Below are 17769 nucleotides of genomic sequence, written 5' to 3'. Positions count from 1 at the left end.
AAAAAAATTCAACAATATGTTGAAAAATTTCAACACATTGTTTCAACAATTTTCTCAAGGGCAGTTTTGGCGTTTCAAGAAATTTTAACCGACGTTTAAATGGTTTTTTTTTCTTGCGCATGTATTCTCAATAGCTCATACTTGTCTCTGGGGCATCAAATCTTGTGAAAAGTGGTGCGCCGAGTCCTAATCTAGTAGTTTAGAGGTGAGTTACTGGAAAGTGGCTGTGCTAGTGTTACGTTAATGACACGTTGATTTCTTTTTTTTTTCTTTTTTTTTTCTTTTTTTTCTTTTTGATAAAATTCTATAGCCATACAACTTCTTTTCCCACCTTACTCATCAATCTTAATTAACTAAGTGGCTGCACCTACTCACCCTCCGCGACGATTAAAGATAATAATAAATTGGATAATATAAATTCAGGTATGGGGTATTTGGTAAAAGAATAAACAGAAAGTCCATACGCCCGCTTTAAAGTTGAGCCATGACTCAGCAGATGTTTTCTTTCGGTTAGATGAGATCAAAGCCACAACGCATTCAATGATAATACTTAACAGTCATTAGCAGCCAACTTAGACGTGTAACATTAAACCTGTACAAACTCGCCATCAAAGTTTATGCGGCATCATTATGTATATTTCAAATAAAAAGGTGCGAGAATTTCCTAAAGAAAAGTCGACATATCAAAAAACATAAAATAAACGATGAAAACAGTAGGCGTGGCAGTAATTTTTCGGTTCCTTTCTTGGGTTTTTTTTTGATACATCTGAGATGAGGTTCAGTTTCCTTTTCCTTTTGCAAATTCTCCACGGCAGCTTTCAACTCTTTATCTTTATTGTGCTGTACTTTCAGCCTATTTAGCATAGCTTTGGCAACATGTAGTCCAATCAGGTCGTTTGATTTGACAGCAATATCCAGCTTTCTAGCAGCTTGTTTGAGAAGAGTCAGAAATTTTTTCATGAACAGAAGGCTCTGCTTTCTTTTCCTTCATTTTCTTTTCCAAAGCATCTATGGATTCCTATCTTTGTCAAACCTCTTGGTCAATGCGTACCTAGAGGTATATCTTCACGTTCATGTTTTTCTGTTCTTTATAGAGGTACGCGGAAATGGAATAGTTTGAATAGTGATATTAAGGATATTGGTGACCCCAATATTTTTAGAAAAATCATTAAGGAACTGCTTTTTGCTGAACATGAGTTTTGACTGATTAATTGATTTATTTATTGTGGGGGTTTTGTTGATATGATCTTCCCAGAGGAAGTATAATATATGATATTATTTTGTGTTTATTGTTTAATGTGATGGTATTAGTGGTGTCGGTGGCCAAGTGTTCTTTGTTTTAAGGATTTTGTTTTTTCTACGTCCCCCACGGAAAAGCTTTACTTTTTAGGGGAGGCAGCAATATTTTTTTGTTGATGTTCTTCTTCTTCTTTTAATTCACAGCAGGCGGCCTATTCAGTTGGTACTATTTAGCCCTCTTCTTTTTGCTTCACTCTGTGGGCTACAGAGCTACTGTCTTGGTTGGCTCTTATTTATTAGATATTTTCAGATATCTTTCAGTAGATATTTTGACTCAAGGAGTTCAAATATAAGACGATAGATATCGATTTCTGTGCTCTTTCTGCAGGTATAGTTGGCTAGGCTCTTGGCTAATAGTCATATTTTGTGGTTTTTGAAGCACTTTAACAGTTTACGAAACAAGGTATGTTGTGCAGACGTCAGCATATTACATTCAAATAGGTCAATTGTTTCATTATTCATATTACAATGCCTGCAAAGAGGGGGCAGGGGAATTGAACCACTTGAATTAGAAAACTTATAAGAGAATGCAAGGAAATTTAGTCCATTTGTTCCAGAACGAATTCTATGATAAATTTTAGAAAGATACTTATTGGGAAAGGGGGAAAGGATAGGATTAATCTTATTAAAATTAATATCTGATAGCCTCCATCGGTAAATATCTCTAATTGGGATTGGTCTCCCACTTGGCTGGTCAATATTTATAGCAATTTTTGCTATTTCATCAACCTGATGATTACCACTTATGCCAGAGTGGCTAGGAATGTACTGAAAATAAGTTTTTATGCCACTTGAAGCAAGATTATCTATAATACTGAGACAATGATAAGCGTCAATGTCCAACTTATACTGAGGAGCTGAGGCCAGCAACTCAAGGCTTGATAGAGAGTCGGAGTATATGATAATATTATTTGAATTTACAATCAAAGGTTGGTTTTGCTTAAGGTGTTCTAATACCATGATTATGGCATTTAACTCAGCAGACATTATAGATAAATTATTTATAATCTCTCGCCCATTACAATTTTCAGGTGAGGAAAGAAAACACCACTTGCAACCTTCTCATTCATTTTTGACCCATCAACAAATATTTGGAAATGATTATTATAGGTAATTGTATTAAGTTCGGCAATTTTTTTCTGGACAAAAGCAATGGGGGTTAAATCTTTATTCCACTTTGAGAACTCATTATGTCTTCTGGTACATGACCAAGTCAATGGGGGGGATAGGGGGAAAGAGGATGCAATAGACTTTGCTGGTATGGTGAACTTCTTGTGAATATTGGCATACTCATCTGGAATGCCTCTATACATGGCTGGATTTCTTAACCAATTATGTAATGTGTGAGCCATTTGGTTCAATTTTTGTAAGATGTTTTGTCAAGAGAAACCTACGTCTCTCCCTTATTGTTGTTAATCCACTCTCCATAAGCAAAAACTTGGTGCTTTTGGGTTTCCCAAGACCAAATGTGAGACGTATTATATCATTTTGTGTTGTTTCAATTTTTTTCATATGGGTCTTTGTACATGCACCATATACGATGAGCACATAGTCAATATGGGGTCTTATATGTGATTTTTAAAACTGGAGTAAGGATTTCTCCTTACAGCCCCAAGGTGTGGAAACAAGTCTTTTTAGTATATTTGTTTTTCTATAGCAGTTTTTTATTGTGTTTGAAATGTGGAGGTGGAAATTAAGTTTTTGTCAAGCATGAGACCTAGGTAATTAATATGATTATCTTCTGGAATAGTTTTTTTATTTGGAGTTAGTTTTGCATTAACATGGTTTCACTTCCGGTGAAATTGGATTATTTTTGACTTGGTGGGTGCAATGGGTAAATCTGAATGTTGAGAGAATTTTTCAAACTGGAAAAGGGACTTTTGCAGATTTGACTGTGCTATCTGAAAGGTGTTGCCAGATGACCATAGCACCAGTTCATCAGCATATTGTAGATTCGTGTGGGGTAGGTTCATATCCCAGAGATATAGGGCAAATAGGAGGCAACTGAGGACTGCTCCCTGAGGTAGGCCTTTGGTTATTGTCTTTTGGGGTGAAGAGGCTGAACCAACACACAGGATGAAACTTCGCACTTCTATGAAAGACTTTATAAAAGCTACTAGCTTAGGGGGTACTCCAAGGTTTGCAAGTTTGTTTAAAAGGATTTGGTGGTTCACATTGTCATATGCCCCTTCAAAATCTAGGAAAGCTGCAACTAGGACATTATTTTTTGACAAAGATTCATTTATTGCATTTGTTAGCAATATGAAAGCATCTGTTGAGGAGTGGTGTTTCCTGAAACCAGTTTGAGTGTGAGGGATCATATTATTTTTTTCAACAAACCAGAGGAGTCTGTGATAGATCATTTTCTCTATTATTTTCCCCATCACAGGAGTAATCACTATGGGCCTATAAGACTCAGGGTTATCTTTTGGTTTATTTTTCTTTAGGATTGGTAGGAGGGACGAACATTTCCATATATTGGGGGAACCTAGAAGATGCCCAAGCGTGATTATAACAATTTAGCAGTTCTTGTTTGTATGAAGCTGTGAGATTCTTTATCCACGTAGGGTGTATATTGTCATAGCTGTCGCTAGTTTTGGTCCTAATATGATGTATTGCATTATTCAATTCCTGGATTGAAAATGGATTAGTTATGTACTCGGATCCTGGGCGTGGTTGGTAACTTGAGTTCATAGGAATTGGGGACAGTTTGCTTTGATTATTTGATGTTAGCTTATAAACAAAAAGAGTTGCAAACAGGTTACCTTTTTATTATCATTGTCATAATGGGTATTATTATGTATAAGCTCATACAGGAGTGGGTTGGGGGAAGTCTTTTTCCCACAGATGTGGCTTATGACTTTATGTATAATTGGCTCATGTGTTTCTCTGGAGAGATTATTTGCAAAATTATTCCAGTATTTATATTTAGAAAATTATAGTCCTTTTTAGATTTGATTCTGCTTGTACTTTTTTTAAATATGTAGTAGGTGATAATTTTTTTATGAATTCTGTCCTAGCTGCCTTTTTTATCCTCCATTTATTTAGGCACTCATTTGTCCACCATGCTTTAGGAATTTGTTTAGGGAATATTTTCTTAGGTGTTGTCCTGAGGATAGCATGATTAGCTGTATTTAGTAAAGATGTCAAGGCTTCAGCATTTGAGTCAACTGTTGTGTTAGAAATGCATGAACTTTGGGTGAAACTTGTAATTTCATCATTTAGCTTATTTTGGAACATAGACCAATTTGCTTTAGTGTTGATATATTTGGAGGTATGAGATAAAGTTTCAGCAGGTCCATTTAGGGAGCAAACTATAGCAAAGTGGTCAGTACATAGACTATCAATTTTATTTATGTAAATTTTGTTCAAAAAATTTAATGACACAATTTGTAGGTCAATTGTACAGAATCTGCCACTTTTGGGGTTGAGATATTTATTCAGGTTTGGAGGGGTAGCAACAGCTAATTCATTATTATTTGAAGTCATATGCTCAATGAATTTACCAGCTTTATTTGCTGGTTTATTCCCCCACAAAAGGCTCTGGGCATTAAAAACTCCACGAATAATGATATTTTTTAACACATTAGGATTATTTATATAATTAAAGAAATCCTTGGCATCTGTAGTTTGGCCATTAGGGTTATAAAAGCTTATTAAGAAGGTTTTTAAATTATTCAGCCAAACACTGATACCAATTACATCAACATCATTTGCAAAATCTGGAAAATTGATGCCACAAAATTTTATATTATTTTGAACTAATAAAGCTACCACACCTCCTTTTCTCTCTAAAGATCTATCCTTTCTGAGGATAGTATATCCCAGAGACTTAATTTGTTGATTTTGGCTTAAATGAGTTTCCTGGAGGCAAGCAATATTAATGGAATTATTATTCATAAAAGATATTAGTTCATTTAGCTTATTTTCTGTGAGTGATCGTACATTCCATTAGAGTATTGATATATGTTGTGTTGTTGATTTATTCTTCATATGACTGTGTATCAATGTTCAGCTTTGTTAAAAGTAAAGCAAGATCTTTTTTTGCTTGAATGAGCATATCATCAGGGATGTAGATTTTTGCCAATTCTGCAATGATTTGTGTTTTCTGTAGTTGATGTATGTTCATGGCCTGAACTGCATTACAGTTTAGAATGAATAAGCATATATTTGGGGATTGCATTTTTGGTTGTGCATCCTGTTTGTCGGTTAGGGGATTGATTTCTGGTAGTGTTTCTGGTTTGTTTCTTCTTGGGAGGGGGGCCAGGCTGACCTCATCTCACCGGACAAGGGGGCTTGTTGGCTTGGTGATTTCTTCTGATAGGGATTTGAGCTAGGGGGCTTAGAACATGGTGTTTTATATGGGGTGCTTGATGCATTGGGGGCATTTGACTTGGGGGTTTTGGTTGGTTTCATTACAGGCTTTATTTGGTATTGTTGGGCAGCATTTTCTTCCATTGCTGCAAAGGGGTATGGGATGGCCTTTTCTGTTGATATTTGGAGTGTTAGAGCTCTTTTCTTGTATGTAGGGCATAATGATTTATTTGTAGATTCATGTGGGCCTTTGCAATTGATGCATGTAGGCTGAGTGTTGTTGCAAGTTCTCAGCTCTTTAGGATGGAAAGTTTTACAATTACTACACTCTTGGAGAATTTCATTGCATTTGTTTGTCGTGTGTCCCAGTTTGTGACACTTCTGACACTGGATAGGCTTAGGTTTGTATTCCTTGTGTGGTTTGATTTGCCCAAATAGGAATAATTTTTCTGGGACAATAATTTTTTCTATCAGTGTGAATAAGCAGGATCTGCTAGTTTTTAGGTTATTAAAGTTAGGTTTGTCAAGTTGGGTAACATCCTCAACTAGGATTGTGTTTCCAGCTCTATCTGATAGGCCTTCTTTTAACTCCTGAGTGCATATCTCTGGGGGAACATTATAAACTACTATTTTTGTTGGTGATTGTTTTGGGTTCCAATTAGATGCAATAATTGGGGTATTCAGAAGGGATTTTAGGTTAATTATTGTATCTGCTGATTTCTGATATTCTACAGCTATTAGCAGAGATCCATCACGGTTAATATTAAGAGAGAACATTGATTTTAGCAATTTAAAAATTGAAACTCTTATTGCAGTGATCATTTTTATTTCAAAGGGTGTAGTAGGAGTAATTTTAAGGTACATCCCTAAGTTTTTGGAGGGAGGATCTTGGGCAGAGGAGGGGAAATGCTTTTGATTGGGGAGATGTTTTTTCTTTTCTTAAAGCCTCTAGAGTGGACCTCTTGCAACCCATTATCATCATTTATGGTTAAATTAGCCCCTACACTTATCATTGTCCTATTCTCCGAATTGAAGCTATCATTTGAACTTTGAGATAGTGTGCATGACCAGCCAAGATGGGTATCTTTCACTATGGCACTTTCACTGGAATTTGATTTGGGATCTGGTGAGACTTCTTTTGGAGGACTTCTAACCATTGCCTATTGGAAAAAGCTTTAAACAAAAAAAAAACTAAAACAAGAAGGGAAAATAGAATGATATTAAACAGTCTGCGATATACTATGGGGAGGAGAAAAACCACAGTATAGCTCTGAGGATAATTGGAGCAAGATTGGTTTGGTACAACTGCTGATTAGAAGCGATAATAATTCACAAGAAAATATATTTTAATTTTCTTATAAGGTTGCTGTTGCTGTTGCTGATGTTTTTTTCAATAAATCCTTCTTCTTCTTCTTCTTCAAAAATGCCAGATGCTCTTTTTTTTCGCACTGTTTTTCTCTTCTTCTTTTTCCTCTTCGGATTTTCTGGCTGCTAAGCTTTCCAGATACCTCTCGTAAGCCATTCTCCCAGACTTAGTGTAGGATATCATTCCAGAGGATATCAAGTACACTTCTACTTTTCTGCAGTATGGTTTTACGGCATCTTTAACGGTCAAATTAGCATTGAGGGTTCTCTCTAGCATCAGCGTTTGATGCTGATCAAGCACATTTTTTTACTCAGAAAAACCCCTTTCTACACTGGCACTTCCATGCGAAATGATGAGACTGGACCATATAACATTCGTCAGATTTGGGTAGCTTTTATCCTTGCTACGTGTAAGGAGGCGAAGCCAATAAGTATCAATGCGCTTGTCACAAAGGTCTTGAGGTTCTTCCTCCAATCGCATCAGAGCCCATTCATTTCTCAACCTATCTATATCAATGCAAATGGCAACTGCCACTCATTCAAGTTTATGCTGTGTAAAACTTGAGAACAAACCCGTTTCTTCATAGTTTTTTTTCAGCTTAGCAAGAAACAATACAAAGAAAATAAACAGAATATATGGGATATATATAATTTGGGCTATATATTTGCACATAAAGGGAGGGGGGGTAAAGTATTTGGACAGTTTGAAGTCAGAAAACGATTCTTTCTAGGTATATGGCCACTAAAAATTACAAAAAAATAGAAAGGTATTTGGAAATTGTGTAAAAAAAAAATTAATAAATCCCAGTATAAAGTAAAAGTAATGTTTCATTTCAGTGTTTTTTTTTAAAGTGTTAAGTGTTTTTTTAGTTAAACACCTAGAACCTAAACATTATGCCTTTACTAGCATAAGAAGAAAGGTCAGTAATTCAATGATCGTATTTCTGTTTTTTTTTTATATGTAATAAATAATTGAGACAAAACATTGGAAAGTAGTGAAAAAATTATGTCAAGTTAAGTGAAAGTGATAGTTACAAGGGATAGATTCTCACTAGTGATAAATCACTAGGGGTGGCAACCCTGAACTAAAGGGGACTTTCGGGGAACTGATTTTTTTCAAGAAGACAGATGTTTGGGGAAATCCCCAAAAATTCGGCGATTAGTCAAAGCACTGGTATTTTCAGACAAAATCTGCCAACAAATTTTACTAGGCCAAGAAAACTGCCAAGTAGCATTGTTAATATGCTACCCCAATTTTTGCATGCCCCCCCCCCCCGCAATGCGCAAATATATAGCCCAAATTTTATAAGTCCAATGCATTCTATCACCCGTCCCTTGTCTTTGTATGCTGTGAAACCGGTTTTGTGAGATCTAACCAAAGCGTATTTCTTGAGTGTGTTTCGTTTAATTAGCAAGTACTGTTAAAAACTCACTATTTGATTATAGTTCCATTTTTTTTGAAGGTAGAAAATCCAGAGGCCTTGATTCATCATGACCCAATTAAAAAACAATTTACAAATCTTTTGAAAATTACCATATTTACTTTAGGTTGTTAGCATCACTCTTGTGTAAAACCGTGTACCTGTAAACTGAACCAGCTGTGAAAAAATAAATATCCATAAAAGCTCCTGGAAAATATATAATTTGGGTTATATACTTGAGTGTTAGGGAGGGGGAGTCAGGTAAAGAAAAGTTCCAAAGCTGCTGCCTGCCAGTAGCGGAATTTGACAGACTTCCAAAAGCTGCCGACACTTTAAGCAGAATAACTTGTGTTCTGACAGCCTTTCTTTGAGCAAAAATTATTGTTATATGTAAAAATGGTATTTTCAGATAAAATCTGCCGACAAATTTGAAAACTTCAAGTAGCAATGCTACTTTGCTACCCCACTTTTTGCACATCAGCCCAATAGCAATAATGACCTTGCCACCCTTTACAAGAGCCTTGCTTGATTTACTTTCCTAGTTAACTAAAAAGACAATTAAGTAGATTTTGCTAATTTATTTGTAATTCTTAGTTAACTTTGAATGTTTTATTTGACAAACGGATTCTAAGTTGAATAGAAAGTTAGCAATGATACTACTAGTAAAAATTCTTTGTTCTTGGATATCTACTAAGCATTTCTGGCAAGAAGTTCAAACTAACTTTCTCAGTTAACTTTATGAAAAATAAAACTCTAAAAGCAAAAAAATACACCTGTTAGTTAACTAAGTTTTGTTAAGTCAAACGCAACTTAGATTCAGCCTGGACAATGTCAGCAATGGAAGCTATTTGCCACCTACCCTACAAAACGCCATCACTGATGTGATGCCTTGGATGTGACTATCTATCTATCTATGCAACATCAATACTAAATAACAGAAAGTAGATGGCACAATAAAACCCCCTGCTACGCACTATAACTCCTAGATGGTGGGGTGAGATACACAAACTTCATGGCACTGGCTAAAGGCTTGTTTGTTGTAGGCAATGAAGGACTACATTTAAAAAAAAAGAAAAAAAGAGGAACAGAAATAGGGACTTTTGGAAATTTAGGGACCTTTGTACAACCCCTGCTATATGCAACTTCAATGGTTTGACAATGGCATCTACTTTGGAGAAACTAAAATTAAGATTGCAATTTTGTTTATATAAAAGTTGGTTAATCTTCAGGAGTATTAATTTGCTAGCTAAAAGATGCATTTATCACTACTCAAATCTACTTCAAAATATAACTGTTACTATCACTGCAATTGAGCTCCAGCTCAATCCCCCTAAGGAGTGGATACAAGCCTATACTAAACAATAAGTTTGCTGATTTTGATGGCTTACATTGTTTTTGAACTTATTTCTCATCAGCAGTTGCTTTTGGATTCATAAAGAAGTTTGACTCAAAGTCTATTAGAATTTAAGTTCAAGGGTAAGGTTCATGGTAAATTTGCAGTGGGCCATATAATTTAGCTACAGTGAAAGTGAAAACAGCATTTGATCCTTTTTTTTATGCTCTTTTATAATTCATATAAAATACCTTTGGGACAAGGGCTCAAGATACAATTAGCCCCAGAAGCAATTATTGAATTATCAAAGAGCATAAAAAAGGCATCAAATGACTCACTTTCATCCTAGCTAGATTATAGTGTCACCTTGAAATTTGCCAGAAAACCTTTATCTTCATTTCTTTCCTTGTTTCCAGTTTTCTAAGAAATTCATGAATTTCTTAGAAACTGTATATTACCTTAAATTGTAGCTAGGAGCAATCTAAGGATTTTTCCTTGTAGAGCTCCAGAATGATGACTAGTTGTATGCAGGTTCACTGGTGACCAGGTACTGTTGCATCTTCAGCAGCATCCCCATTGAGTTTACACTCTCTGGAGGACCACTCAGCATCTAGCCTTCATTTAAAAACATCAACAGATTCAGCAGTACCTGTTTCATTAGATAATTTGTTCCAATTATTGACAATATGTGTTGGGAAGAATTGAGTACACACTCTAGAAAGTACAGACTGCTTGACAAGTTTCAGGTGATGACCTCTAGTTCTTGAATTGGTACCAACAGTAGCCTAGGGAATAATGCTGGGAGAATATTAGCCCTCAATGACTTAAAGGTTAAAATGGCATCCCCTCTATTTCTCCTGTAAACAAGTGTAGGGAGATTCAGCTTTGATAGTCTTATGGGGTAGGAAAGCTCTTGCATGTCAGATATCACTTTAGTGGCATGTCTCTGCACATATTCAAGAATTTTTATGTCTTTTTTAAAATGTGGAGAGGCAAGAGACATTCTGGTAAATTTCCAGGCAGCACAATAATTTAGCTAGGATGAAAGTGAAAATGTCATTTGATGCATTTTTTATGCTCTTTCATAATACAATAGTTGCTTCTTTTGCAAATTGCATCTTGAGTCCTTAAAGGGGCCCCAAAGGTTTTTTATATGAATTATGAAAGAGCATAAAAAAATCATCGAATGATGTTTTCACTTTCATCCTAGCTAAATTATATGGCCCACTGCAAATTTACCTTGAATTTTACACCCCTGACCCTTAATATGCAAACATATACCCTGAATTGGAATTTACCCTGAATTGTCAAAGGTAAAGTTTTAAATCACAAAATTCAGAGCTATTTTTGTTGATAGCATTTGAAAAAGTTGAAACAGTAGGAGATGGTTTGAATTGAGTTGCCTAATAAATGAGGTTTGAATTGTTATAAATAAGTATTTTTGGAATATATTACTCTTGAACAACTTGTTTATAAACTAGGGTAAATATCTACCAAATCATATTATTGAGTTAGGACTAAAGTGAATGCACCATTCAATGCCTTTTTTTATGCTGATTATGAATATAATAAGCATTTCTATTGGAAATAAATTTCAGCCCCCCCCCCCCTTTATTTACCAATTCTAGGTTGGGTTGGGTTAGGTATATATAGGGGGGGGGCTGAAATTCATTTCCGATAGAAATGCTTATTATATTTGTAATCAGCATAAAAAAAGGCATTGAATGGTGTATTCACTTTATTCCTAACTTAATCATATGATTTGGTAGATATTTACCTAAACTAGTGATATGTGTTTTAACCACTTTTCAATAGCTTAACTAGTGTTGATAACTTTGGTCAATATATACCAAATCATATTATTGAGTTAGGACTAACTTGAATACATCATTTAACGCCTTTTTTTAGACGTGTTAAAAATGTAATGATTATTTATATCGGAGACTAATTTCAGTCCCCCCCCCCTAAATCTTCCCATGACGTGGTTGGGTCGGTATAGCCGATATAGGGCGGGGGGCTGGAATTCATTTCCGATAGAAATGCTTATTATATTTGTAATCAGCATAAAAAAAGGCGGTAAAATTCTACTTTAGCTACTTCTGGCTATTTTAAATTATTGTGCCACCTGCAAATTTACCAATAAATGCTTATCCTATTTACCTTTTCAATGCTAAATTTATACAGTTCCTCATGGCTGGAAAAACTTCCATTGATTTCAGGAATATCAGTTGATGTTATTTTGATGAAATCACTCATTTTCAAGTCTAAACGAAAATAATAATATTAATAAAGGAGCTATGCTGGAATTGACCTTCAAGGAGCCCGTCTTCAGATTCTGGAGGTTAAATCAAATAGATAAAAAGTAAGGTTAACTCCAATATTTTAGATGGCGATGTTTATTAAAATGACAAAAAGGACATAGAGCTTGGATCTTAGATGTGGAAGGTGAGCATGGGCGTAGGCAGCATATTGTCTAGGGGGGGGGGGCAGTCAATAGTGTGATGGAGTTTTATCAACTGCTTTTTCCAAACCATTTGCTTTTTCAGCCATATATATTGTAAATTTGAAGGTCTAGGGGGCAGCTGCCACCCCGCCCCTGCCCCCCACCCTACGCCCATGAAAGTGAGTGCTTAGTCCTTAAGACAAGATTATGCTGTTTGAGATCCAGAGGTGAAAGTGCAGTTAAAATGAAATGAAAAGCAGAGCTAGCTGATAATACAGACTAGTAAACAATTGTGCCGGCTAGTCGCGAATAACGAGTGAAAAATCAAGCTGTTTAAAAATTGATCGAGGTTTAGCGTTGCCGACGCTTTAGGATAAATTGTACCAGTTTTCCGACCAAAGTTGTAGCACAAGAGATTAATTTGTACCATCTGAACAGAAGGTTAAAAATTCACACCTTGCGTCGCTTTGCGACGCTAGCCGGTAGTTATGTTTGATTGGTTTCGCTGAAAACTGAGAAAAGTTCTAAGGCAAGACAAGGAAAAATAAATGCAAGGCACTAGCAACCTCATAGCTTGAAACATGAAGAATGTTTCTATAGACTTTCTCGGCTTAACAAAATAGCCGTCCCTAATCGCTAAAAGCATTTTAGAAGAAGGTTTCAGTAAAATTTTATGAAAGCGTTCTCAAAGCTGATTGTTAGGATTAATCATTTCTTTCGAAATTTTGGGCATTAAGGCAAATAACGAATAAAGTAAGACAACCAATAACCTAGTGTCAAAAACTTACAATCCACCTATGAGATGAGTAACGGGTGCCAAAAGCTACAAAAAATATCAGCAATCATGCTATGAAAGTGGCTAACACCACAGATTCCCATAGGTCCACGGAATAGGCTTCCCACCGGCGAGTTACGCACTGATAACATAATTCACTGATCATTCTACATAAGTTATTGGTCGATTCTACTAATCAAAACAAAATTAACTTAACAGAATCATTTCGACTATATTGCACAAGAAATCAGGTTAAACCGTACAAAGCTGTGGTGACGCTTTCTAATTAAGTTAAATTTGGAATTTTGTAAAAGTATTAAGACACAAATACAAAAGTTTAGAAATACCACTTTTTATTAAGATAAAGAACACATCCTGGTCTGTGTATTCTTAATAGGAAATTGAGAAATCACCACTTCCTAGCTATGTGCGTAAGTGGGCCCCGATAAAGTGTGGTTGACGAAATGTATATAGATACATTTTATGGGAACGGGGCGCGATATATTAATTATATGCCGGACTGACCTCTCGTCCTATGATTTAGAAATACCTTGGAATATTGTCAGATTATTGTAAGTGTCTAAGTATCTTATTGTATTATATATTATTGTAAATTTCTTATACTTTTCGTCTCCCTGGGACCACCAGTCGCAGCGGAATATATACATTATCAACCCCTGTACTGGTGAATGTTAGTTGAATAAAAGTATTGTGTTATAGCCAACCTCTCTACAATCTAAATTTAGTTCCTCAAATATTCCAAGCTGGTACACCTCCTTAATCAGATCATAGCCTAAGGCATGCTACCAAAGTTTATTCACCTTAGGACCACAGGTATATCCCCTATGAAGGAAGAAATAAGGCAACAACTACATTTTCGCACTATAACCTTAAAACCACTTTACCACAGCTGGTGGCAGTTGGAAAAACTCGGCCAAGAGGACTAAATACAAATTGTATATTGAAATAAATGGCTGTACCAGATGAAAAAATGGCTTCCCTATCAACGGTACTTGAAATTGCCAAAATTATACCAGAATACGCGGGAATTTCAGATGTCGATGAGTTTATCGAAAAATTAAAAATTTTCGACAAATTAACGAAATTAACGACAAATTTTCGAGTCATTTGACAATAAGGCCAAAGAGCAATGCGTTGCAGCTTGATTAAAGGGAAGCGCCCTTAAAAACTTTGAGACAATTAAGGAAACAGAGCCCAAGGACATTAAAACTCTAATTGAATCTTTTAAAACAAGGTTCATAGAAACGAGTGTTTCCGAGAGGCTAAGAACAGATGTAGTGACATTCAATACCTCAACTAGTATCAGCAAATATGCAGACAAAATTTGTCGGTCTGTATTGTTACAGATAGAAAAAGGCGGAAATGACGAGAGGGTAAAGAAAGTACAATTAGATACTTTTACGCAAGAAAAACCAAAAAAGCTATTAAGATTAATATTATCACGAAAACCGGAAAATCTATAGCAGGCTATAATTATAGTAGAAACAGAGGTAAAAATTGACCAGGCCATAAAAAAGTTTGATCAGATGCCAATAAATAACAGGAACCCAAGAAGGTGTACAATATGAAAGGAGACAAAAGCAGGTGAGCTTTGGGCAGCCAAATCGTGAACCAAAAATGGCGCGAGGAAGGCTGGAATCCCCCACCATGGACTGACCCCTCTCCACTTGACGACCAATCCCATGATATTAGATCCTTAATGACGTGGAATACCAAGTATTATGGGATCCAGCCTCCTCCTCCCGAGGAAAATTGTACAGCAAATAGTGGCAGGTCAAGAATATACAGAAATAGCTATTGACCCCACACGGAAGGGCAAGTCACCAAGCAATATGGGAAAACATTCAATTGCTATTATTGTGGCAAACCGAATCACTATGCAGCAGATTGCTGGCATGGAATACCCAAAGAAGGCCAGACGTACAAGACAAGACACCAGTTCAGAACGCGGGGGGGGGGGCAGATATTTAGGAAGGCAGAGAACAAATAATACTTGGAAGACACCGAATAATATTACAGAATTTAGGCCTAGAAATCAAATGGTAAACAACACCCAGGGTCAAAATAGCAACGCTGAAGAAAACTGGGATAGCCCCAGAAACGTTTGGTCAAAAAGTGGGCATTTAAACAGGGAAACCCGCCTGTAAAGGCCGACAGGGCTGAATCCTTACCAAGACCCCTTTATAGTTTAGAGTGTTGTCATAAAAATGCAAACAACATTAGTCTACAGATTTTGCGTTACTTCATAATTGAGTGTCCAAAATTTACCGGGATTACTGGATACGGGTGCGTCTAAATCATTATTTCGAAAGGAATTTTTGAAGAGGTTTCCTCCTAGTATAAAAAATCACGTAAGCAGATGCCAGAATACCCTGACATCAGTAACAGGTCACAAGTTGACAGTTTTGGGGGAATGTCCATTAAAATTTAGCGCAGGGGGATCAAGAAATAACGGTAATAGTGATAGTATGTAAACAACTACTATTTCCTTGTGTTCTAGGAATAGATGCTATAAAAAAATATGGGATCGCTTGGGAACCCCTAACTGATACAATAGTCGTAAGCAATCTAAACGAGACTAAAGAGGAAGTTTGCGTAAAAACATGTAAACATGGTGAAAATTCGGATTATAACTTAAAATAATCGGTAACATCACAATAGAAGGGGGAACATCAGCTCAAGTGCTAGCGACATTAAATACAAAAGAAGGAAAGATTAAAACAATGAAAGCCATAAAAGTGGGGTACACCCTCGAAGAATATCCCGCAATTTCCGTGGAAAATCAAATTTTTAAAATTGAAAATGGTATCACATATTTAAAATTATAAAATCTAAGTAATAATAAAGTTGAGCTAAACCAAATAGCACTAGGATCAGTGGAAAAGATTTCAAATTGAGAAATAAAATCTAAGCAGCTAAGAATTAAGCATAAATTTTTTTAGCCACGGGCAAATATCGTTGAAACCGCAACCGGAAGAAAACTATGGAATGACAAAAACTGATTTTTGGAAACAGTTTGATTTAGTACATTTACCGGAAAATATAAAAACTCGAGTGGGAAACATTCTTTGGGATTTTAGATGGACATTCGCAAGACACAAAGCGGGTTACAGATTAACTCACTTAATCATGCACAAAATACCAACACAGGGCCCTGCAATTAAAAAAAAACACCATATAAAATACCTAACACCTATAGGCAACGCTATAGGGTTGCCTATAATAAACACCATGAGGCTCCAATGTTTTATTATTTTTTTTTTCTAGAGGCATTTCATATGGAAGGGGTCGTGGAAACTTCAAAATGGGCTCATTCGATTGGAAATCGAGAGTTCTAGTGCCCTTTTTAATAGTCGAAAGTGATTGGAGGGCAATTACCCCCCCCCAGGCCCATCACTCCCCCAAACACATCCAATCAAAATTTGACATAACCATTTTGTTCAGCGTAGTTGATTGCCAGACAGAAATATATTTTTGAGGAGGACACTCCCCCAGAACTCTCAGGGCAAGGGTTTTAAGTTATACCCTGGGGGCATATAAGGTTTTTATAGAAGGCATTGTCGTAGAAACTTCAAACAGTCTCATTCAATTTGAAATTCAATGGGCTAGTGCCCTTTTTAATAGTCGAAAGTGATTGCAGGGCAACTTGCCATCCCCGCCCATCATTTACCCAAACACATCCAATCGGAGTTTTTAGATAGCCATTTTGTTCAGCGTAGTTGATTTCCAGATAGAAAATATTTTGTTGAGGAGGGCACTCCCCCACAACCCTCAGGGCAACGGTTTTAAGTTATGCCCTGGGGGCATATTAGATTTTTATAGAAGGCGTTGTCGTAGAAACTTCAAAAAAGGCTCATTCGATTGGAAATTCCAAGGGATAGTGCCCTTTTATATTGTCGAAAGTGATTCGAGGGCAACTAGCCCCCTCCTATGACCAGCATTCCCTAAAACACATCCAATCAAAATTTTGAGATAGCAATTTTGTTAAGCGTAGTTGATTTCCAGATAGAAAATATGTTTTTGAGGAGGACACTCCCCCATAACCCTCAGGGCAAGGGTTTTAAGTAATGGCATGGGGGCATATAAGGTTTTTATAGAAGGCGTTGTCAAAGAAACTTCAAAAAAGGCTAATTCGATTGGAAATTACAAGGGCTAGTGCCCTTTTTAACAGTCAAAACTGATCGGAGGGCAACTAGCCCCCCCCCCACTCTTCATTTCCCCTAACACGTCCAATCAAAATTTTGAGATAGTAATTTTGTTCAGCGTAGCTGATTTCCAGATAGAAAATATGTTTTTGAGGAGGACACTCCCCCATGCCCTCAAGGCAAGGGTTTTAAGTTATACCCTTGGGGCCTATAAGGTTTTTATAGAAGACGTTGTAGTAGAAACTTCAAAAAGGGCTCTTTATTGGAAATTCAAAGGGCTAGTGCCCTTTTTAATAGTCGAAAGTGATTTGAGGGCAACTAACCCCCTCTCACGCCCACCATCTCCCCAAACACATCCAATCAAAATTTTGAGACAGCCATTTTATTAAACGTAATTTTAAGTTCTGGAAATTAGGTCTTTGAGGATGACAACTCCCCCACAGCCCTCAGGGCAAGGGTTGTAAGTTATGCCCTGGGGGCATATAAGGTTTTTTATAGACAACGTTGTCGTAAAAACTTCAGAAAGGGCTCATTCGATTAGAAATTTAAATGGCTAGTTCCTTTTTTAATAGTCGAAAGTAATTCTAATGGAACTGACACCCCTTCCACGCCCACCATTTCCCCAAAAACATCCAATCAAAATTTTTAGATAG

The 17769-nt window shown here is 36.4% G+C and overlaps 1 protein-coding gene across 1 annotated transcript in view; it reads right to left on the bottom strand.

Annotated features, from left to right (window-relative positions):
- Positions 1-12054, bottom strand: part of LOC148950517 (acetyl-coenzyme A synthetase 2-like, mitochondrial) — a 417833-nt gene extending 405779 nt beyond the window's left edge. Inside the window, exon 1 of the mRNA XM_089092452.1 lies at positions 11893-12054. Coding sequence (XP_088948578.1) covers positions 11893-11988 — 96 coding nt within the window. The 5' untranslated portion in view covers positions 11989-12054. The remainder of the gene's footprint in view (positions 1-11892) is intronic.
- Between the last annotated feature and the right edge of the window lie 5715 nt (positions 12055-17769).

This window comes from Artemia sp. Qi Xiang Cuo, chromosome 7 (genome assembly GCF_049724085.1).
Source record: "Artemia sp. Qi Xiang Cuo chromosome 7, ASM4972408v1, whole genome shotgun sequence".
In the NCBI taxonomy this organism is placed as follows: Eukaryota; Metazoa; Arthropoda; class Branchiopoda; order Anostraca; family Artemiidae; genus Artemia; species Artemia sp. Qi Xiang Cuo.
This window is presented reverse-complemented; position numbering and strand designations above follow the sequence as displayed.